Source organism: Acomys minous, assembly GCF_964271855.1.
Source record: "Acomys minous genome assembly, chromosome: 14".
NCBI lineage: Eukaryota > Metazoa > Chordata > Mammalia > Rodentia > Muridae > Acomys > Acomys minous.
In genome coordinates, this window is record NC_140496.1 from 39,497,984 (window position 1) to 39,522,846 (window position 24,863).

At 43.0% G+C, this 24,863-nt stretch overlaps 1 protein-coding gene across 1 annotated transcript in view; it reads right to left on the reverse strand.

Annotated features, from left to right (window-relative positions):
• HEATR3 (HEAT repeat containing 3) overlaps positions 1-20,074 on the reverse strand; it is a 36,570-nt gene extending 16,496 nt beyond the window's left edge. The window contains exons 1-7 of the mRNA XM_084757157.1: positions 19,660-20,074; positions 19,368-19,540; positions 17,705-17,792; positions 15,528-15,640; positions 12,413-12,522; positions 8,796-8,936; positions 5,463-5,737 (exon numbers count right to left, since the gene is read on the reverse strand). Of these exons, the coding sequence (XP_084613283.1) occupies positions 5,463-5,737; positions 8,796-8,936; positions 12,413-12,522; positions 15,528-15,640; positions 17,705-17,792; positions 19,368-19,540; positions 19,660-19,797 (1,038 nt within the window). The 5' untranslated portion in view covers positions 19,798-20,074. The remainder of the gene's footprint in view (positions 1-5,462; positions 5,738-8,795; positions 8,937-12,412; positions 12,523-15,527; positions 15,641-17,704; positions 17,793-19,367; positions 19,541-19,659) is intronic.
• Between the last annotated feature and the right edge of the window lie 4,789 nt (positions 20,075-24,863).

The following is a 24,863-nucleotide window of genomic DNA, read 5'->3' on the forward strand; positions in this document are numbered from 1 at the left end:
AAAGTTACCTCAAATTTGGGGCCAGTCTGGTTTATAGAGTAAGCTTCAGGCCAGCCTGCGCTACATATTGACATTGTGTCTCAAAAATAAGTGAACAAGGCCAGGTATGGTGGCACACACCTTTAATCCCAGCATTCAGGAGGCAGAGGAAAGTGGATTGCTGTGAGTTTGAGACTAGCCTGGTCTATAAAGTGAGTCTATGGCAGCCAAGGCTATACAGAGAAGAAACCTTGTCTCAAAAAACTAAAAAAAAAAAAAAAAAAAAAAAAAGTTACTTAATATTTTATTTTTTACAGAAAACCAGGATCAAAGGCTTGCACCACCACACCCCAATAAAGTAACTCTTTAAGATTGAAAAAAAAAAAAAGATGTGGTGTACATTTTAATCCCAGCACTGAGGCAGCAGAGGCAGGTGGATCTCTTGAGTACCAAGTCAGCACCACCACACACAGCTGCTGAAAATAGCCTGTACTTTACTGTTTGCTTACAAATTTAAATTGTCTTTTTAATGGCTAAATAAAATTTCACTAAGTGGATCTACTATAATTGACCAATAACTTCCTAAATGTGAGTATTTCAGATTATAACCAGTCTTCCATATCTGTGGGTACTGCATTCATGGAGTTAACAAATGCCCATCATTTTCTTCCTTGTTAAAAACTCTTACTACATGGCAATTGCAGGGGGAGGAAAAGCTCACATTCTAGGGCTCAACCTTCTAGTCTCAGCCTAAGTATCTGGGACACAGATATATCTCAACTAACCAAACCAACCAAAAATACCCGACGATTACATTTGTTCTTGTCAGTATTTTATAAATAATGTAACAATACAGAGATTGTTATATTACTAATTAGTAATATATAGCAATTACATTTTACTATGCGGGTTGGGATATAACTGAGTGGCAGAATGTTTGCCAACAATGTGCAAAGTCCTGGGTCTGATTCTCAGCATTAAATTCAATTGAGTAAGTTAACAAAACAAAACCCCTCCTTATCCAACACTCTACTGTTAAGAAGTCAAAGATGGGGCTGGGAGTACAGCTCAGTTGGTAGAATGCTTGCCTACCATGCCAAAGCCATGTGCGTCATCTCCAGCACTGCACAACCTGGGCAAGGTGGCACATGCCTATCATCTGGCTACACAGCAAATCTGAGACTGGCCTTGGATATATGAGGCCCTGTATTAGAACCAATCAAACCAACAAAAATCTAGTCTAAAGATGACTGAAAGCTGTGAGAGGATGTGCGTAAGTGAATGTAAATAATATACTCTTTCATATGAGGGATTTTTAACAACTGAAGAGTTGGAACCTGGGGTGGGGGGCCAATTCCCTATGAATATGTATTTAAATATCTTATTTCCTCAGACTCACTGGGTCCAAAGTTAAAAATATATCTAAAGGTTTTATGATACATTACCATTTTCCTTACCAGAATGCTTGTGCTCATTTAAAATGCAACTAACAAGCCAGGCATGGTGGCACTCACCTTTAATCCTAGCACTCAGGAAGCAGGAACAGATGGATCTCTCTGTGAGCTTAAGGACAGCCTGGTCTACATAGCAAGTTCCAGGACAGCCAGAACTACATAGTTACACTGTTTCAAACAAACAAAAAATACAATCCTGCCAATAAATCCCTTGCCTAAGAATTTAACTATGGAGCTGGGCAGTGGCCCATGCCTTTAATCCCAGCACTCAGAGAGGTAGAGGCAAGTGGACCTCTGTGAGTTCCAGGCCAGCCTAGTCTACAGACCAAATCCAGGCCGGCCAATGCTATACGGAGAAACCCGTTTCAAAAAAAAACAAAACCAAACAAACCAGGTGTGGTGGTACATTCCTTTAATCCTAGCACTCAGGAGGCAGAGACAGGTGGATCTCTATGAGTTTGAGGCCAGTCTGGTCTACAAAGGGAGTCTAGAACACCCTGGTCTGCTACACAGAGAAACTGTCTTGAAAAACCAAAAACCAAAAACCAAAACCATAGTTACCATGCATTCTACCACTGTCATCCTCAGCTCCTCTACATGCATGCCTGTGTATGTAGTATAGGCACATGAGTGTACAAGAACACATACACAGGGCAAAGCAGGCTTCCTCTATCACACCCCTCCTCACTGCCTTGAGACAGGGTGTAGGGAGCAGGGAAAGCCCTGAGTGAATGCAGACCTGAGTAAATGTATGCTTCTGGCCGCGTCAAGGACCTCAGACCCTCAGAGCCATGGAGAACAACAAAGCCTTTCCTTCTGATGTGTGTATGTATGGTGATGGTGTGTGCTTTGTGCCCGTGGATATTTATGGGCTGAAGACTGCTCTGCTGTAGAGACTGCTCCTCCCAAGATTAGCTAAACTTGTCTCCTTGTCTATCTGTATGTAATAACCCTACCTCCTGTTCAGCTGTGTGTCCAACTTTATTTAATAAACATAATGAGATTCTGGGATGCTATAGTTTCTTCAGCTGAGAGCCCAACCACTGGCTCCCACTTTCTGGGATCTGTCTTTCATTCCCTTGTTACCTCAATCAGGTCTGTCCCTGGAGTCATGCTGGATGCAGCAACATCGTCTCTCACTGTTTTGGCTAGACTGGCTGGCCATTGAGCTCTGGGGAGCCACCTGTCTATGCCCTCAGATACTGGAGACACGGACACGTGCAGCCATGGCTTTATATATCTATATCTATATCTACATCTATATCTATCTTGGTATGTAACTTATATCTTCATGCTTCAGAGCAAGCAGTAACGAAATGCATCTGGCTAACAGGAATGTTCAGCACTGTAATCCCAGGAGGGGGTTTTCTCCTTCCCTTACTCCTTTTAGGAGCCTCCTGGAAGTAATGCATACAAGATCACACACGATGCCACTGTCTGACTCCCAGCAAGAACTTCAGATCCTTCAGTCTCCTGACAGGCTAACAGCAGGCTCCATTTCTGAAGCTAAGTGTGGCAATCCAGCACTCCGGAGGTGAGGACAGAAGGGTTTGAACCCAGCCTGGGCTACACAGGCAGACTCTGTCTCCATACAACCTCAACATCTGACGGACAGATGGAGTAGAAAAGCGGTTTGCCTGAATCCATTATAACAACAAAAATACCACAAGCTCTAGCTGAAAACTCCAATGCATCCATCACATTCCTACTTTTCACACCTGGAGAGAAACTAAGCACATCCCTTAACCATCCTGTGATACTCCAAGAAACACCACTAAGCTTCTTCACAGATGCCTCACTTTGGATATTGTTGCTCATTTTCAATTATGCTGAGGCAAGCAAAGTGAGAGAAGGATTAACTATGAGGCTCCAACACATGCTTCATGTTCATAGAGGAAGTGCCATGATTTTTAAGGCATTTTTTGGTCCGTAAGCAACTTGAGGATAGGATGGGCTTCTCGCTTCTGCATGTACCTCAGCACTCAACACAACGCTTTGCTTGTTCATATGTAACTATTCTATGTATAAAAAGCTTGATTTCTTTAAAGCACTAAGATTAAATTACACAGGCTCGAGAGATGCCTCAGTGGTTAAAGCCTCCTGCTGCCAAACCTGATGATCTGAGTTCAATCCCCAGGTTCCACATGGTAGAAAAAAAAGAACTGATTCCTAAAAGTTGTGCTTTGACCTTCACACATGTTCTAAGACATAAACATGCCTCCTCCCTCTCAAAAAAAAGTAATTAATTTTTAAAAAAACCCGCTGAGCATGGTAGCACGCTCCTTTAATCCCAGCACTTGGAAGTCAGAGGCAGGTGGATCGCTGTGAGTTCAAGCCCAGCCTTGTCTACAAAGTGAATCCAGGACAGCCAAGGCTACACAGAGGAATCCCCATCTCGAAAAACCAAAAACCCACAAAACTATGCTCTGTAAGTCTTCAAGAATGCAAAAATTGGGTGTGGTGGTACGCAGCTAAAACAAAACAAAACAAACAAGAAGGCAAACAAAATCTACAAGGAAAGGCAAGAAAATGTTTATTTTGAGCTACATTCTATTTAAAGAATTCTAAGTAAATATAGACTAATCAGAGTTGTAAGATGTTGATTTAAGACAATTAATTCTAATTCATTTCATATGAATCAGGACAAGCCACCCCCAGCACTGTCCAATGAGAACGTGAACTCTGTTCTCCTAGCCAAGGCTTGTCACCTTTCCTTCCTACTCTTCCTGCCATCAGGCTCTCTCCACCCAGCTGAGTGACTCTAAAGATTACCATGTCTTCACAATCCTATCTCTCTCTTTTTTTTTTTAAGATTTATTTATTTATCATTTATACAGTGTTGTACTTGCATTGTGAGCTTGCACACCAGAAGAGGGCACCAGATCTCAGTATAGGTGGTTGTGAGCCACCATGTGGTTGCTGGGAATTGAACTCAGGACCTTTGGAAAAGCAGACAGGGCTCTTAACCTCTCCAGCCCTCACAATCCTATCTCTTAGGTCACCATTTCAGACAGTTCAGTTGGCCCTGTGTCATCTCTAACAGCTTCCTCCTTTGCTGTCCCATCTAGGACTAATCATATGTACCAAGTTTGCAGATATAACTCAGAAATTTGGTCACAACTCTACTACTGTTCTTAGCATAGGGCTAACAGAAATAGAGGTTCAGGAGTCTGTCTTCCTAAAAAAGAGGGTTTCCCCGAGCACAGAAGCACGGCTGAAGAGCCTCAGCTGCAGCTAGGACACATGAGCAGCACAGGAAGCATGTGTCTTCCTAACCCAGACCTCCCAGTCCTTCTCGCTTTTTGGGTGAAAACATTCTCCCAAAGCATGGATCTATCTACACTTCTCAGAGAAAATAGCTTGCAGCTGTGCACCCTCACATAGGCACTAAGCATCCCGCCTCCAACCTCTTGGCAGCAGCAGTGGGGAGATGAAGGTTTAGACTATTGCTCTGCTAAGGATAAATACTAAATAAACGAGGAAAGAATTCAATTAAAAAAAAGCTAGGCATAGTATGATGAGTGTGAAGATCAATCCGCTGAAGGCAATGAGTGACTGAAACAGACCAGTCAGACAGACAGGCCGGTGTTTTTAAAGTGTTTCTTTTGGAACACTTTAAGTTTGCCTCAACTGAAGGCCTCCCACACAGAAAGACTTCATTGTAGACAAGACTTTTTGTTGTTGTTGTTGTTGTTGTTTGTTTGTTTCTTCTATAGGGGTACATTCCTAATGTTATAATAAGAATCAACAGGAAAATATGACTTTTACTGAAAACCTAGTTGTAATATCTTTCTGTAATGCTAAGGAGACCTGTTGAAGAAATAGATGTATTAGTTTGTATTGAACATCACTTTGCGTGGTGGTGCACACCTTTAATCCCAGCACTCGAGAGGCAGAGGCAGGTGGTATCTCTGAGTTCGAGGCCAGCCTGGTCTACAAAGGGAGTCCAGGACAGCCAAGGCTACACACATAGAAACCCTGTCTTGAAAAACCAACAAGAAAAGAAAAAAGAACATCACTCAGACTCACTGGAAGTAAATCAGAAATAAACGTTTTCCTTCTGGGTTTTCTTTTGTGAGGAATTTCTTCCATCTCATCATCTTCAACCAAATCCCCATTAGCATTTGCTAGTATGTCTTCGGTCTCTGCAGCAGTCTTTAACCGCTGGGCCTCAGCCTCCTTCATCTGAATGACTGTGTCAGCAGCATTCACTTCCAGAACTTCAGACAAGATGTTTAATATGGCATTTATGATTTCGGCCTGACTCTTAGATGGAATAATGTCCTTTAGGTTCCACATTGTGCCTGGGAAAAAATAACCATGAAGACAAAGGAATTGCCTCTAGAATCTTTATTAAGAATGGGCTCTAACACTGACAAGGTAATACACAGACTGATTTTAGTATAATAAAAGGAAATGCTAAAGAGTAAAAGAAGAAGTATAACTAAGTAGAATAACATAATATTATATAATAGTGAGGGGAAAAAGAGTTTCCATGGGGCTGGATCTTTAGACTCTGGTGTAATTTCAAAATATGCAACCCTTTGTTCATTCTGTCTTGGCACACGACAGTTTTCTTTGGTATAGAATTTGCATACTCAGAAATACTGGTAAAGTTTTAAATTGGCAGGAAGTGCCTCGTTTTCATCCGTCTTTACCTAAGCTGCTCTTCTTGGCAGCTTTTTATATTACAAGTGTACTGGGATGTATTACTGCTCCAATTCTGCATATTGAAGACAGACAGCAAATTCTTGGCTTTTTCCTACCAAAATAAAATAGTGCTTCCAGGAAGAAATCAGAATTTTGCTTTTGTTTTTAAGTGAATGACAAGGTCTGGGGATTTAGCTCAGCTAGTAGAATGCTTGCTTAGCGTGCTCAACCCCTAGGGACTGCAAAAACAAGGGTGGTGCTGCACACCAGGAAGCCCAGCATTCAGGAGGGGAGGCAAGAGAAGCACAAATTTCAGGTCAATTTCGGCTAAAATACAAGTTGTAGCCTGGGCCATATATGAGACCTTCTCTCTGAAACAAGGGATGATAATAAAATGAAAACATCACAGAGGCATAACTAAAACTACTGAGAACAGAGACCAGAAGAAATTAGTCATGGTCACTGTGGCAACAGTACCAATAACTAAAAGGTTAAAACAACCCAGGTGTGGTGCTGAAGAGATGGCACAGAGGTTAAGAGCACTGACTGCTCACCCAGAGGTCCTAAGTTCAATTCCCAGCAACCATATAGTGGCTCACAACCATCTATAATGTGATTTGATGCCCTCTTCTGGCATCAGGTGTAATGCAGGCATAAAAAATAAATTTTAAAACAAAAAACAACCCAGGTACCAAATGGAGAGTGGCTTCCAAGACAGGTAGGGTTATATATAGAGAGATGCTGTCTCAAAAAAGCCAAAACCAACCAAATAAAGAAAACCTAAAGAGAGATGCGCACACACGCGCGCGCACGCATGGACGCACACAATGGAATACTATTCACCATTAAAAAAGAAGAAAATGAGTTAGGGCTATAGCCCAGTCAGCAGAGTGCTTGTCTAGCACACAGCCCTGAGCTTGATCCCCCACACCACATAAATTGGGTGTGATGATACACACCCATACTCCTAGCATTCATGTTGTAGGAAGTTTGCTGTCATCAGACTATACAGTAAGTTTGAGGCCAACCAGGCTACAGAAAACCTTGTCTCAAAAATTAAAAAGCTAGCTAGGCGTGGTGGTACACACCTTTAATTCCAGCACTTGGGAGGCAGAGGCAGGTGGATCACTGTGAGTTCGAGGCCAGCCTGGTCTACAAAGGGAGTCCAGGACAGCCAAGGCTACACAGAGAAACCCTGTCTCAAAAAGCAAAACAAAAACAAAAGTTAAAAAGACTAATACTAATGCATGTCACCTTGAAGACCTTAGGGTAAGCGAAATAAATCAGCCATAAAGGGTAAAAGACAAATGATTCTATTTGTGTAAGATTTTTACAGTAGTCAAATCCACAGAAACAGAAAGCAGCACGGTGGTGTTCAGAGATGGGGGAGCAAGGTTAGGAAAAGTTCTCATTCAGTGGATACAGTCATTTTGCAGAAAAGACCTGGAGATTTGGCTGTACAAGAAAATGCTTCGTATTACTCCACTGACCTGTACAAGAGGGGCAATGAGACAAGTCAGGAGGTGAAGGATTTACATTTATAACAGCAGCCCTCCTGCACAGAGCTGGAAGGCACAAACAGAAGAATCTCTCTGAAGCTGGCAAGCTAGCTAGCGAGTATGGAGCTCACGGGGAGGCAGAAACAAGAGAGACCTTGCCTCTACCTTCTCCTCTGACTTCCACAAGCATACAGAGCACACGTGCACCCACAGCCACATACATATGAACAACAATAATAAAATGAACAGATGACTTCTGCACAGGTCAAAGGCAAGAGGAAAATATAAAATATTTAAAATGTATACGACTCAACTAACTATCCATCAGATCACTTCAGATTTCCATATTCAGAGATGGGGGGGGGGTAGAGTAAGAAGTCATGGAAGAGCAAGTGGTGGGCCATGTCTTAGTTGTCCTGAGTCAATTTTTTATCTCACTGGGTCATGAACTAGAGGAAAGGTGGGCTGGAGAGATGGCGCAGCAGTTAAGAGCTCTTCCAAAGGACCTCAGTTCCATTCCCAGCACCCACGTGGCACCTCACAACTGCTGTAGTTCCAGTTCCACGGGACTCAACACCCTCACAGACATACATGCAAGCAAACCACCAATGCACATAAAATAAAAATAAAGCATAAAAAGAGTCTGGACCGCAGTGTTTCTATATTAGGAAAAATAGTTTGTTAAATTAGATGGGGCTGCTCTTTCAGAGGGCCTGTGTTCAACTCCCAGCACCCACATGGAAGCTCACAACTCTCTGTAACTCCAGTTCCAGGGGATCCAATGCCCTCTTCTGATCCTCAGGATCCTTCATGCATGTGGGGCACGTAAGCTCACACAGATTATATATATAAACAAAAGATAATGCGGGCAGTGGTGGCACACACCTTTAATGCCAGCACTCTGGAGGCAGAGGTGGGCATATTTCTGAATTTGAGGCCACCCTAGTCCACAAAGACAGTTCCAGAACAACCATGGCTACAGAAAACCCTGTATCAAAACACCAAATAAAGAAACTAATTAATTAAAAATAATTTTTAGAGACTGGAAACATCTACTCTAGAAGGCCTCATAATGATGGAAAACCATGTCAGTTAAGGGTCTCTGTTCTAATACTAAGATGTTCAGACCAGACAGAGCACAGTGGGGAAGACTGAATCCTGACCCTCCACTTCTATCCATTACAAGTTAGCATTTCATTTGGCTAAACCTTACCTGCCACTAGTGTTCTCAGCAGAATGTATTCCATAGAGGTGACAGGACAAAGCAAAGCAGACTCCAGCACACGTAGTGCTGTGCCATCAAAAGACTGCAGGAGCTCTGGGTTATCTTCGGTCACTATCTGTAAACAATATGCTGTAAGACAAGAATAACAATTTAGAAACCTTGAATTCTTGAAGATAATTTGCACCCGAATAATTCATACAGAAATGTGCATTTTTACAACTTCCAGATATATCAGCTTCTTTAGATATACAGGCTTCACTTCAAGGGTAGTACACGCCAAAGAGACCTCACCACCTCTCGGTGCTAGAGATCTCCATTTCTCAGGTTCTTTGAATTTCTAGTCCCCTACCTCCCCCAATCAGAGTTTCTCTGTGTATCCCTGGCTGTCCTGGAACTCACTCTGTAGACAAGGCTGGCCTAGAATTCAGAGAGTTGCCTGTCTTTACCTCTCAAGTGCTAGGATTAAAGATGTATACCACCACCACTGACTAATTTTCTAATTCTTATGTGCATTGGGGTTTGCCTGCATGTATGTCTGTGTGAGTGTCAGATCTTGAGGTTACAGACAGTTGAGCTGCCCTGTGAATATTGGGAATTGACCCTGGGTCCTCTGGAAGATTAGTCAGAGCTCTTAACCACTAAGCCATCTCTCCAGCCCCTAGCTTTCTAATTTTTTACAGAATTACACTCTCATAAACTATAACTTAAAAAGCTCTTAAATGGTGTGACAATGCTGAATTACTATAAATATCTGCAATTTATTCTCAGTTTATTCACTTATCATAGGCCAGTAGCAGGAAGCTTATGAGCACTAACTAGTCCATGCACCGCATGCTTAGAAGTAGTTCTGTTGCCAAGAACAAACCTGAGGTCTTAGGCATTGTGGTCACAATATCCTTATACATTAGCGTTATTTAAGAAAAAAAAAAAAAGTAGCTCAGTGTGGTGCTGCATGCCTTTAACACCAGCACTCTTTAATCCTGCACTCAGAGGGTATCTGAGTTCAAGGCCAGCCTGACCTACACAGCTCTACAGCAGCTTCAATAAATAAACACATGAATAATAACACCAATCAACGTAATGGATTACAACATTTGTGCTAGAAATTAACTGAAAGCATAAAGAATAACTAAGACCGCAGGGCGGTGGTGGTGCACATCTTTAATCCCAGCACTCGGGAGGCAGAGGCAGGCAGCTCACGGTAAGTTCAAGGCCAGCCTCATCTACAGAGCAAGTTTTAGGGCAGCCAGGGCTACACAGAAAAACTATGTTTCAAAAAAACAAAACAAACAAACAAACCAAAACTCAACTACATGAAAGGTTTTGACAGAAGACACCTCTAAATTACAAAAAGGAAACTAAATACAAAGTAGTTTCCTTTGAGATATTTATTCCAAAAAATCCAGACCTAAAAATTTCAAATTAGATTGTTATCTATTCAAATGAATGAAAACTGGCTTAGCAGTTAAAAGCACTTACTGCTCTTGCATAGGAATTGGGTTCCATTGCCTGCACCCATGTGAAGGCTCACAACCATTTGTAATTCCAATTTCAGAGAATCCACCTCTGTCTTCTGATCTGCGAAGGCACCAGGCATGCACATGGTGCACATACACTCATACACACAAACTAAATAAATCTAAAATAAAAACTAAAACACATGGTACTGCTGTAATCTAATTTGGATCCCAAAATGCATCTATGTGCAGAACTGTGTACACACACATCAATACACAAACTTACATTTGATGTATTGTTTTATTAAGGGACTAATGCTTGGGGGCTGGAGAGATGGCTCAGTAGTTAAAAGCACTGGCTGCTCTTCCAGAGGACCTGGGTTCAATTCTCAGCGCTTACATAGCAGCTCACAACTGTCTGTAACTCCAATATCTGACACCCTCATACAGACATACATGCAGGTAAAACAACAATGCACTTAAAATAGAAATAAAGTATAAAAAAACAAAGAAAGAAAGTGGTGGTGTACACCTTCAATCCCAGCACTCTGGAGACAGAGGCAGCTGGAGCTCTGTGAGTTCAAGGTCAACCTGGTCTACAAAGTGAGTCCAGGACAGCCATATTAAAAAAAAAAAAAAAGAAAAGAAAAAAAAGAAAAGAAATATCTATTAATCCAAGGAGAAGCAGTGCTAAGAGGAATACACTTCTTCCTTTCCTAGAAATATGCATAAGTAATAAAAGGGAGCAAGTGTTTCTCTGTGGGTACCCAGAATTCTGCCCAGCTGCCTACTTTCTGGTTTCTGCCTCCTCCTGCTTCTGAGCTGAGGGTTTTTAATGGCTCTCTAGCCCAACACAGACAAGGTAGGAAGCTAAAGGCAACTGCTGGACGCCAGGTCCCCAGCTCCCACGAAAGGGACATAGGCCTAACAGAAACTGGGTCACCTCTACAGCTCCTGCCACCAACCCCCTTCCCCCCAACATTAACATCAAAAAAACTATCACTGTTCTTCAGAAGTCAGAGAAAGTAACATAAAATATTTTAAATATGGCTACATTCCAATTAACTTTGAGTTTTTGTTTCTTAGTAAATAGAGATGAAAACTTCAAAAATAAAGGCTTTTAAGAAGTAAATCACAGCCGGGTGTGGTGATGCGCGCCTTTAATCCCAGCACTCGGGAGGCAGAAGCAGGCAGATCACTGTGAGTTCGAGGCCAGCCTGGTCTACAGAGTCCAGGACAGCCAAGGCTACAGAGAAAACATGTCTCAAAAAAACAAAACAACAACACAAAATAAATCACAGACTAGAGAGGTGGCTCAGATGTTAAAAGCACTGTCTGCTCTTCCAAAGGTCCTGAGTTCAATTCCCAGCAACCACATGGTGGCTCACAACCATCTATGATGTGATCTGATGCCCTCTTCTGGTGTGCAGGTGTACATGTAGACAAAACACTGTACATAATAAATAAATCTTTAAGAAAAAAAATAAAGAAGTGCATCACTAAGCCAGGTGGTGGTGCACATTTTGTTTTCCTTTTTTGGTTTTTTTGAGACAGAGTTTCTCTGGGTAGCCTTGGATGTCCTAGACTTGCTTTATAGACCAGGCTGGCCTTGAACTCACAGCATTCCATCTGCCTCTGCCTCCCCAAGTGCCGGCGTGGTGGAGCACACCTTTAATCCCAGCACTCAAGAGTCAGGAGGGTCTCTTAGTTCTACCTGAGCCTTGTGGCAGCCTGGGCTACACAGAAAAACTGCTCTGTGGGGATGGGAAGTTACACATTACACATACTCACATAATTGCCTTCCTCCCTTTCAAAAGAAATCAATGAGGAATTGGCCAGGCTTGGTGGCATGCACCTTTGATCTTGGCACCCAGGAGTCAGCATTAGAAGTTAGGCTGGTCTATACTGCAAGGTCAAGACCAGCCAGAGCTATGTAGTGAGACCTTGTCTCAAAAACAAAATAAAAAAGAAACAAGCAGAACCTTAAAGCATTGTGTAAGTATCAGTCACAGATTTAAGGAATTCCAAACAAACAGAACTCCACTATACATATTGGAACAGTATGGCAGCAATCACTGCTGTACAACAGACACACTGTGCTTGAAAATGGCAACACAGAAATATCAAAGGAGTGCTTTGTTCACTTACCTACAGAAACAGCCAGGTCAACATTGGTGGGGAACCTACGTAAGTACTTTAAAACAATCTCCAAACACCCTTCTTTGTTGAATATAGATACTGCTCTACTACTGCATTCACTAAATTAAAGGGGAAAAATAAATTTTACTATTCATATTTTAACATCAAGAAATTAGTCATAGAAGACTACAAACAAAACAATTACTCTTTATAAAACCAAAGATCAGGAGTCAACACCCACCATGTATTTATTGAAGATGACAACCACCTATAAGTGTTTTGTTTCCATCACAGTAGGATCTTAGTCACTCTCTCCTTATATGTTAGAACTGAAGGAAATCTCAGAAATCACTCATCCAACTTCCCATCTTACAGATTCGAGAAAACCCACGACCCACAGACAAGGCAATCCATCTGTAATCCCATGTCCTGTGTGTGGTGGTACCAGGCCCGGGGTCTCAGTTCCTTGTGTGCAGAGTGTTCCTTTTCCATTACGACTTGATAATAATGTGTTCAAATAAGGACAAATGCCTCTATCACATGAAAAGCAACATTTTTAATTGAAAAATCGCATTTTATGCGCTCCTAGACTCCAATTATAATTTCAACAAGCAGAAATTTCAATCTTCAGAGAAATTACTCTAATAAGTATTAGTTCTGAAATCACAAAACTTCTTTAAATAAAAAGTTATCAATATTACTAATAAACATACACACTAAATACAGGGTAAAAGGATGATTTTACGCATGCCTCCAGAATATAATCTCAATGTAGACATATAACAGTAATTCAGATGACTCACACTATCCAAAAAGACATTTTGTTAGGTGTCTATTTTATTTCAGTACTAAGCTATAGCCATAAGGCGAAGCATGTATCAGTAAGGAAATGTAAAGTGTGAAACAAATCTCTAGGACCTATGATAACCATACATAGTGAAGACTGGACTCATACACACTCAAGACAATACGGTTACTTTGGAGATAGCTATATTAGGCCAGTGGTTCTCAGCCTGTGGGTCATGACCCCTTTGGAGTCCCATGCCAGACATCCCGTATATCAGATATCTACATTTTGATTTATAACAGTAACAAAATTAGTTATAAAATAGCAACAAAACAATGTTATGGTTGGGGGTCACAACATGAGGAGCTGTATTAATGGGTCGCAGCATCGGGAAGGCTGAGAACTGCTGCATTCAACTCTTTTCAAAGAAAATATTCTTAAAATTCCCAGAGCCACATGAGGTGGCTCACACCTGTAAGCCCAGATAAAGGAAACAGAAACACAGGATCAGGAATTCAAGGTCATCGTTAGCCACATAGCAAGTCCTAGGCTAACCTGGCCTACACCTGTCTCAAAAAGTAAAAATAAAAGAGCTGAAAAGATGTTTAAGCAGTTATGTGTAAGTGCTATTTTTGTAGAGACCTGAGTTCGATTCCCAGCACCATTGTTAAGTGGTTCATAACCATCTCTAACCCCAGATCTCTGGCCTGGGAGGGCACCAGCATTCATGTGCACATACCCCCGTACACACATGTAACTAAATATATATTTTTTTCTTCTTCTTCTTCTCCTCCTCCTCGTCCTCCTTCTTCTTCTTCTTTTGCCAGGCAGCACTGGTGCATAGCTTTAATCCCAGCACTCAGGAGGCAAAAGCAGGTGGGATTTCTGTGAGTTTGAGGCCAGCCTGGTCTACAGAGAAAATTCCAGGCAACCAAGGCTACACAGAGAAATCCTGTATCAACTAAAGAAAAACAAAATTCCAGTTCCGTGATCTTCGATCTTGTAGAGACTGGAGATAAACTACAGTGGTAGAACATGTTTAGTCCAAGGTTCTAAACAACAAATTATATTACAAAAAGATGTATGGTGCACAGAAAACACCCATCAGTTGCTCATGTACCATTTCTTTATTTTTTGTTTGTTTGTTTTGTTTTTTTGAGACAGGGTTTCTCTGTGTAGCCTTGGCTGTCTTGGACTCACTTTGTAGACCAGGCTGGCCTCGAACTCACAGCGATCCGCCTGCCTCTGCCTCACAGGTGCTGGGATTAAAGGCGTGCGCCACCATGCCCAGCTATCTCATGTACCATTTCTTACAGCTCATTTGTAACCCCCGAGGGGATCATGAGTTCAAGGGCAGACAACATTACATAATGAGACCTTGGGGAAAAAAAGGGGCGGGGGAGGGAAGGAAAAAAAGAACAAAAAGAAGAAAAAGAAAAACTATAAAGGGGGGAAAAGCCATTTTCTCAAATATTTCAGCAATGTTCCTGGTGGAACAGAATGTATCTACTAGTTTAAGATAAAATCACAGGCAGACTGAGACTGATATGCAAGCAGCTTTTTAAGATCTAACTCAATCTCAGCGTCTAAGAAACAGCATTTTTGCTGAGCGTGGTGGCGCACACCTTTAATCCCAGCAGTTGGGAGTCCGGGACAGCCAGGTCTCCACAAACAAACCTTGTCTCAAAAAAATAAATTAAAAAAAACCAAAACACTACTTTTAGGTCATTATTTTAATTGCTCCCAATTGAAAATAAAAAACTATAATTATAGCTGGGCATGGTAGCATACCCTTTTAATCCCAGCACTCAATGGGCAGAGGTAGGTAGATCTCTGTTTAACCAGCATGGTCTACAAAGCGAGTTTCAGGACAGCCAGGGCAGTTATACAGAGAAATCCTGTCTTTAAAAAACCCCTATAATTCTGCTATAATTACAGACATAAAGTCAAGCTAAATAAAGTGATTCCAGGCTTTGTTTCGAGCTTTGTTCATTCCCATCCGCAGTCTTCTGTGCCCTAACCAGTGCTAGCAACATGGATAAAAGGTGACCCTGCTCCTACTCAGTCCCAAAGAGGTCCTCACAGGAAGCTACTTCCTAGTCAAACAGCCACTACCAGAGCAGTGGACGAAAGCATCACCCAATGCCTGTGGTCCTTTTCCATCTCATCCCATAGCAGGTGTACATTGGACTCCTTAGGAGGACGAGCTCGTTACCAGATATTACCACCTATGAAGTATCAGCATCACACATTTATAGACGGTCCCCACAGCTTAACAGACAGAACAGCAGGCCGAGCAGTGATACAACAGGAGGTTGCTCTGGGAAAGCGCCTTACCAGACATTCCACAGCACATTCACAGCCTCATTGGCTATGCTTTCAATAGAATTTCTGCTCTTGTCGGGTTTCTCCTGTGGAGACATCTCATCTGAATCCAGTCCAACGCTACACTGCAACCAAATATCCTGATTAGCACCCAGGTTCAAAAGAAGAGCTAAGCAAAAAAAAAAAAACAAAAGCAAAAACAAAGCCGGGAGTGGTGGCGCACGCCTATAATCCCAGCACTCGGGAGGCAGAGGCAGGTGGATCGCTGTGAGTTCGAGGCCAGCCTGGTCTACAAAGCAGGGCCAGGACAGCCAAGGCTACACAGAGAAACCCTGTCTCGAAAAACCAAAAAACAAACAAACAAACAAACAAAAAACTAGTAAAAAGCCAGGCATGGTGATGCACGCCTTTAATCCCAGCACTCAGGAGGCAGAGGCAGGCAGATTGCTATGAGTTCAAGGCCAGTCTGGTTGTACAAAAAAACCCTAATAACAATAAAGAATTACAAAAGCAAAACCATTAGAAATTATAATAATGTATATATTCATATCAGATGATTGTAAGTACAATTCTCAAAATGGTACATTCCGTGGCAGTAGAGAGACACAGTAGTTAAGAGCACCTTCTGCTTGTCTAGAGATATGGTTTGTACTGTTCTTGCAGGGGACCTGGGCTCAGTTCCCAGTATCCACATTAGCTGGTACACAATCACATGTAACTACAGCTCCAAGCAATCTGACACCCTCTTGCCTCTGAAGGCACCTGCACACACATGGCATTTACACACACACACACACACACAAATAAAAATGGATAAAAACTTAAAAAAAGTACAAAATCAATACAAAGTATTCTCCCTAATATGATGAAAGATAGAGTGACAAAGTATTCTCCCTAATATGATGAAAGATAGAATAACAAAGAAATAAAAAGCTGGGCTGGAGAGATGGCTCAGAGGTTGAGAGCACTGACTGCTCTTTCAGAGGTCATGAGTTCAATTCCCAGCAACCACATGATGGCTCACAACCATCTATAATGAGATCCAGTGTTCTCTTCTGGTGTGCAGGTGTTATATGTAGGTGGAACACTGTGTACATAATGAATAAATCTTTTTTAAAAAGAAAAGAAATAAAAAGCTAGTATCTGTACTATTTTGAGCATTTTATATATATATATTAAAAAATTAATTCTAAAACAAAATTATGAGGCACGATAACTATTAACCTTTATCTCCTAGTATAAGAAAGAAAATAAAAAAGGCTGCTGAAGGTACAGGAACGGATGGTGAGGCGGGGCTTCAGCTGCAGACACTCTAGCCTCAGAGCGGTACCCTTGACCTCTGTGCAGGACAGTCCAGGGCACTCTCTAGAACAGGTTTTCCGAGTCTTGGACTTCTTATGGGGAGACCACCCTGTGACCTCTACCCACATGCTGGCAGCATAGCGCCAAATGTGCCCATGTGGCAACGTCACCTTCAGTGTAGAATCCCTACTGTAAAGGAACAGGACTGATGCCACCCATTAAACTGGATCTTTTATGCTGCATTAAGTGAAATTCGGCTATATGTAGAAGAAAAGAAAGGCATGCAGGCTGAGAGGAAATCCAAGAGCCCACCATCCTTAATCAATGAGCTATATCATGTGACATGAACCACGTGATATTAAGCATGAGGGTGCAACATATTCCTTTTTAAGGTCATAGTGACTATGCCTTGGGCCCACCAGCATATAAACAGGTATAATGATACTGCCTTGGACTTGGGATATAGTTGAGTGGTAAAGCACCTGCCTGGTAGGCACAAAGATCTGAATTCCATCTCCAGCACCACAAAAAAGAAAAAGAGACTTACCTCAAAGGACTGCTGTGAAGATTAAATTACGTATGTACATGAGTGAGCAAACAAGAAACAGGCTTGCACTCTAAAGGGGTAAGTATGCAGAGTTTTAGAAAGGGCTTTTCTAATTATTGTAAAGGTGTCAGGGACACACAATAGAGATCAGTATTAGTGATGCCTGTGTACTGACAGTTTCCAGGGGGGGGGAAATGGAATGGCTACAGGATGTTTAAAGGGACACTAATAGATGACACCAAAGTACGCGGGGGGGTGGGGGTGGGGGGATCCACTTAAACTTAGCTCGTAAAAGCTCCACTTACAAGTCATCATTCGGGCTACATTATATACCACATACCTCTCTCAGTAGTGCCACCAGGGGTGTCATGATGTCCTTAGCCACCATGTCATCACAAACTTCAAAACCTCCGCAAGCACTGAGGTTTCTACATGAGAAATTTAAATGCATTTTACTTTCAAGTCACATGTCACGAAATACTTCTCAGCTACTCAAAGCACAGGGTTCCCTACAGAAAAACTATCTGTCGCATTTGCCCAGAGAACAAACCTACAGATTTAACTGTCCTGGTCCTGAGTACAACAAAAAGCTTTATCACTGTCTGTGCTGTTGCTGTGAAGAGAAAACATGACTAAGGCAACTCGTATAAAGAACAGTTTCAGAGGCTTAGCCGTTATCATCATGGGGTGCGGGGGAGCATGGCGGCATGCGCGGTGCTGGAGCAGAAGCAGAGGGCTACACCTTGCTCCACAGACAGAGATGTTGGGCCTGGGGTGGGCTTTTAGGAACCTCAAATCCCACACTCAGTGACACACTTCTTCCAATAAACCCACACCTACTCCAACAAGGCCACACCTCCTAATCCTTCTAAAATAGTGCCACTCTCTGGTGACTAAGCATTCAAATACATGGTCCTATGAGGGCCGTTCTTACTCAAACCACCATACCCTCAACAGCATTCTCTGTAATTACTATTAGCTATATGGATTACTTGGTTATTTTCTTCTAGGAGTTTTGTAGTTTTGCATTTACATTCAGGGGTGAGACCCACTAGCTCATGTGACAAGTGAGTGGCTTTTTCAAAAAGTAGACGACACTATTCCAGTTTAGAATAAATCCTTCAACTCAGCAGCTTCAGCTACTAGCATCCCACCCCACCCCCACCCCCACCCCCACCCTCGCCCTCTCTCTTCAGCCACATTTGTGCAGGGTAAATCTGCACTCTGCCTCACTTCTCTGCCATTGCTGTTCCTCCATAAAGAATAGTCTCAGGGGCTGGAGAGATGATGGCTCAGCGGTTAAGAGCACTGACTATTCTTCCAGAGGTCATGAGTTCGATTCCCAGCAACCACATGGTGGCTGACAACCATCTATAATGTGATCTGATGTGCACTGTATACATAATAAATAAATCTTAAAATAAATAAATAATAAAAAATTCTTTAAAAAAAAAAAGTCTCACCCTATTCTTCCATGCCTAGTTCTCTGATGTTCTGGTCTCCAGTTTCTAAATGTCATCTAGAAGCCACCCCAATCCAACTCCCCCACCCCATCTCCTGCCCCTCAACTTACCCTCTCGTTTATACATAGCACTCCTCATTAACACTACTGCTATCATACTAATACTAGCCTTTTTGCTAGTTTCCAGATACTCTCTCAAGGGAGCTCGCGCAAAGACAAGAATCTTGCTGTCCTGACATGTCTTACACGCTGAGATGTCCGATGTACTTGGAACACAGACTTATGAGTTCATCTTATCAGGGACCCTAAGGCGCGTTTTGGGAGGGGGAAATGTGCATCAGGTTTGAAGGTAGGTGAAGCAGTCAAATGTATACAAACAACGTGTGTCGTCTGTGGGACCCGGGGTCCTTCAGAGCCTGGACTCACATCTTCATTCCCTGCAAACCTGAGATAACAGACAAATATCCCACCGCACCCCACCCCTCAAAAGGCAGAAAATGCATCGGGAGAGGGTGAGCTGGGTTTATCTGCTCCGACTCACCTCAGAGCTCCGGCCGCCGTCTCTCTGACCGCCAGACTAGAGTCCAGCAGCAACGGCCCGAGCCGGCGCACAGCATCCCGGCGAGCCAAGTCTGGCAACGCCGGCCGCTGCTGCACCAGTCGGGCCAGCCCCGCGCAGGCGCACTCGCGGACCTCCGCGCTGGGATGCTGGAGCTGTGGGAACCAAGACGTCAGAGGCGCGTAGTGAGCACGCGCGCCGCAGCCCCGCTTGCCCGCGGACCCCCTGCCGCCCGCCTCAAGCCACCGGAGCCCGAGCCAAGGCCTCGACCCACCTTCTCCAGAAGCTCCGCCGCCGGCCCGTCGTCCTCCTCGTCCCTAGTCCCGTTCGCCGCGGCCGCCGCTTCGGCCTGACAGCTACCGGTAGGGGAGAACTGAGGTCGCTTGAAGCGTTTCGTCCGACTCTTACCCATGGCGACGGAGGCTGCGGTGAGAGACCAGGAGAGGAAGACTGCTGCAGGCGACGGGGACCGCCGGGCCGGTGCCGACTTCTAGTCTCCGACGCTACTTGGCGTCTCTTCTCAGCCGGGCCGAGCTGAAGGCCAGGGCACACATGTAAAAGCTGCGCGCCTGCGCAGAGGGTGGGTGCAAGGTGTGCGCGTGCGCTAGATGCTGTGTGGGCGGGGCCATCCCTGACAGTAGGTGGAGCCCCGAGTTTTCCTGGGAATGTTAACCGGTTCGCGTCATCTTCATCCGACAAATGCCAGGCTTCTAATTCAATGTACAAAAGACAAATTCAGCCCGGTGGTGGTGCACGCCTTTAATCCCAGCATTCGGGAGGCAGAGGCAGGCAGATCTCTGTGAGTTCGAGGCCAGCCAGCCTGGTCTACAGACCAGGACAGCCAAGGCTACACAAAGAAACCCTGCCTCAAAAAAAAAAAAAAAAAAAAAAAAAAAAAAGACAAGTGGTAAACCTAGCCACAAGGAGTGGACTATGATACCAAGAAAGGTAACATTCCTTACAATGCCATGTTTAGGAAATCATTAGTGAGCGGGTTGGTGGTGACGCACGTCTTTAATCCTAGCACTCGGGAGGCAGAGGCAGGTGGATCGCTGTGAGTTTGAGGCCAGCCTGGTCTATAAATCGAGTCCAGGACAGCCAAGGCTACACAGAGAAACCCTGTCTTAAAAAACAAAAACAAACAAACAAACAAACAAAAAAAGGAAATCCTTAGTGTAGTTTCCAGACGGAAATTCAATCCTCTCAACCAATAATTGTGAGTGTGAAGAACCTGTGGAGCCATCACCAAATACATGTTTTATTTCCTTCACTTTTCTACCCCAAACCCATAGTCCAAAGTAGTGTTCCCTGGTCTTGATCATATGGACTCTCCATGTCCACCTGTGATCTTTGTCAAGTATCCCTCCATGGGTTCTTATTATAGCCATTGTCCTGCTAAAAACCGTTCAGAGGTTTCTCTTCCTTTTAGGATAGTTACCAAGATCTCACCTGGGCTGCCGCATCTCGCTTCACTCTTGTGCCTGGTTTTTAGGGTCCAGAGTTGTATAAGCCTCTTTCCCTAACCCCGTGAATTAGTGGACACAAGAGGTACCTCTTCCAATTTCCTAGTAAGAGACAGGTCGCCTTTGAGACACACCCTGTTTGTTTGCTTTAAAGCACAACAAAAGATTGCCACTTTCTGTTTCTGTGTGTGTTTGCACAATTACTGAAAAATCACATCTTGTGAGGAAAAGATACCCATTCCCACACATTACTGTGTTCCCAACACTAACTTGGCACAAAATTGTCTACAACTCCTTAAATGAACAAAGAGACATAATCAGGAAAGATCAGGACATGCAATCAAGATGGAATAAAATGAGAATTTAGATGAGACAAACATTTCTACTATTTCCCTGTGGACATGTGAAAGGGGGAACAAGAGATTAAAAATCTTAGCTAAGGGGAGGTTGAATAAGTCTGATACCAGGCAAGGTTAAATAGCAAGACGTTTTCTCGAAAACCAAAACAAAGGAGGAGAGCATAGTAGCACGTAGCAATCCCTTTAATCTCAGCACTTGGGAGGCAAAGGTAAGTGGATTTCTGAGTTCAAGACCAGCCGAGCCTGTGCAGTGAGCGAACTTCAGGCAAGCCAAGAGAGACTACATAGTGAGGCCTATTCAAAAATAAGAAAAGAATAAGCTTTATTTGCCATTCTCAGGAGCCATTCCCCAGGCACCCACATAATTGATAGACAGGTTTGGAAGGAGCCTACTGACCTTACCCAGCCTATTTTATTGTGCTAGAGATTGAGCCTTTTTGCTTTTTCTTTCTTTTTTTCCCCCCTTTTCTTTTCTGTTTTTTTGTTTTGTTTTGTTTTTTGTTTTTTGTTTTTTTGAGACAGGGTTTCTTTGTGTGTATCCCTAACTGTGCTGTACTCACTTTGTAGACCAAGCTGGCCTCGAACTCACAGGGATCCACCTGCCTCTGCCCCCTGAGTGCTGGGATTAAATGCTAAGCCTCTTTTCTTGAGACAAGCTTGACATAAAAATGTCATAAAATATTGGTCTAACAAAATCTTTTAAAAGTATGTTTGATGCCAGGCGGTGGTGGCGTACGCCTTTAATCCCAGCACTCGGGAGACAGAGGCAGGTGGATCTCAGTAAGTTCGAAGCTAGCCTGGTCCACAAAGCGAGACCAGGACAGCAAAGGCTACACAGAGAAACCCTGTCTCGAAACAAAACAAAACAAAAAAAGGATGCGTAGTGTGTGTGCAGGCAGACATGTCATCTTGTTCATGTGGTGATCATGAACATGAACAGGTTTGAAGAATTGGTTCTTCCCATTAGCCTTTCCGTGAGTTCCAGGAATCAGACTCAGGGCTTCAGGTTTGCATGGCAAATGCCTTTACTTGCTGAGTCATTCCATCACTTTTTCCTAAGATTACCTATTTTTTCAGTCAGCTGTTGCCCCACCATATTTTTGTACTGTAGCCTTCCTAAAAGAGACTCTGAAGTATATTTTCTTTTTATTTTAAATTACTTTTTAAAAAAGATTTTATTTTATGAGTGCTCTATCTACATGTAGTACATTAGGAGGTATTGATGGTTGTGAGCCACCATGTGGTTGCTGGGAACTGAACTCAGAACCTCTGGAAGAGCAGACAGTGTTTTTAACTGCTGAGCCATCTCTCCAGCCCCTGAAGTATATTTTCTAAAAAACGTTTGGCAGAGTCATGTAGTTGTAAAACCCACTTGGTATTTTTATTACTTCATGGCATTCTGTTCCATGCTACCAGAATCTCCTCTATAAACCAGGGAGCCTCCTCAATCTTCCAGAAGCTCTCTTGGACTACTCTAAGGCCTGGGCAACTAGATAGGTTAAGTTTACACAATGTCCCTAGCATTGATCATTTGATCATCACCTAAGACATATTCTCAGATCTACTTAAAAGTTCTTTTTTCTTATAGGTAGGGGTACATTCTGGAGAGATAGGAGATATCCAAAAAAGGACAATTTCTGGGGCCTGGTATGTTGTCCTTACTCTCCTTGCTGTCGCAGCAAACACATTACCATGGGCCCTTCATGTATTTTGTGTGCATATCTCTCTTTAAATTGTCCATAATTGTCATCATATGTGTGCAGGTAGGTGGATGGAGATGAGCGTCAGTGTTAAAGTGATTGCCGAGAGGGGCTGGAGAGATGGCTCAGTGGTTAAGAGCACTGCCTGCTCTTCCAAAGGACCCAGGTTCAATTCCCAGCACCCACATGGCGGCTCACAACTGTCTGTGGCCCCAAGATCTGACACTCCCACACCAATGCACATAAACTAAAATTAAATAAAAAAAATTTTTTTTAAAAAGTGATTGCCGAGCAAGTGTCAGGCTCTGCCTTTGTTCCAGCATCAGAGTTTCCAAAATGTGCAAACAGAAAAGGTATCCCTAAATGCTGTCCCTGCAGGGAAGGTGCATCAACAGTCTGGATTAGCAGTGAAGTACGTCTGCTCCTGTCTTACACTGCCCTACATTAAGTGATTAGGTAGTTACGTCATCAAAGAATCTCAAGGCCACTAGTCATCTGACAAATAAGCCAAGATAGTCTTCTGGTTCCAGATTTGCCACTAAAATCAAGGAGAGGGCTCTCTATTTACAAAGACTATGAAGAGTTTTCGAAATATCAAAGGAGAACCATTTTGATTATTTCAAAAAAGAAAATTACTTTTGAAAGGGAAGTTGGGTGTTGAATGCCTTCTGAGCAAAGTCTGAGATTATTAGCCTGTGGCTCTCTAGTCTCATTTATCTCTCAGACTTTGCTGGGGCATGTGTGGTGATTACATAAATGCTGACAGCTCTGCAAAAGTTGCTGTAAAAGTCACCTACTCATGAGCAAGTCTCTGCTCATGTAAAAGTGCTTGCTTGCTATGTGTTAGGCACTGCCTGGGGAGCTAGAAATAATAGCTATGCCCCGGTCCTGACATCATGGGGTTTACAGAATACTAGCTCTAGGATGCCTTTAACAAGATTACTGTAAACGTGCACTGTTAATACTGGTAATTATCCTGGCAGTGTGTAGTGGCACCCATCCGTAATCTCAGCACTCAGGAGGCAGAGACAGGAGAAGCTCTTGTGAGTGTAAGGGTAGCCTGATATATATATGACTTCTCCGACAGCCAGGGATGCATAGTGAGACCCTGTCTTCAAAACAAAACAAAACAACAACAAAGAACTAGTTACCCTGAGGTGCATATAGATAGACAGACAGACAGACAGACAGACAGGCCGTATCTTCTAGGAGTGAAGAGCCAGGTTCTAATCAAATACTCCTTTGAGTCCTCTGCCCCAATACTAAGGGTCTTAAAATCCTCTTCAGCTTTACACTCTTGGAGGAAATTCCCAATCCAAGTGTGTAAGAGCAACAGACAAAACATCCATTTCCCAAGTAAAGGCCAAACACTCTTAATTAGACCATGGTGGGTAAGACATGAGGAAGGCTGATGGCCTAGAGCTGCCATACCTACAACTATGTCTACAGGGCAGGATTACAATAAAATAGGAGCTGGAGACAACTCAGCAGGTAAGAGTACCTTTTTTATTTTATTTATTTATTTATTTATTGGATTTTGGTTTTTTGAAACAGGGTTTCTCTGTGTAGCTTTGACCAAGCTGGCCTCGAACTCACAGTGATCCGTCTGCCTCTGCCTCCCAAGTGCTGGGATTAAAGGCGTGCGCCACCATGCCCAGCGGGCACTGGCTACTCTTTCAGAGGTTTGAGGTTTAATTCCTGGCTCCCACACGGTGGCCACGACTATCTGTAACTCTAATTCCAGGGGGATCTGATACCCCTTTCCTCCTTGCACAGGCACTAGACATACAAGGGATGCACAGACGTACATGAAGGCAGACCTCTCATACACATAAACACACAAAGAAAAAACTTACGTAAAATACCTAATTCAGAATTAGCTCGTATCTGATACATAAAATATGTTTACATTTTTTCTAGTTGTAGATACAATAAACCAAAGAAAAAATCTAATAA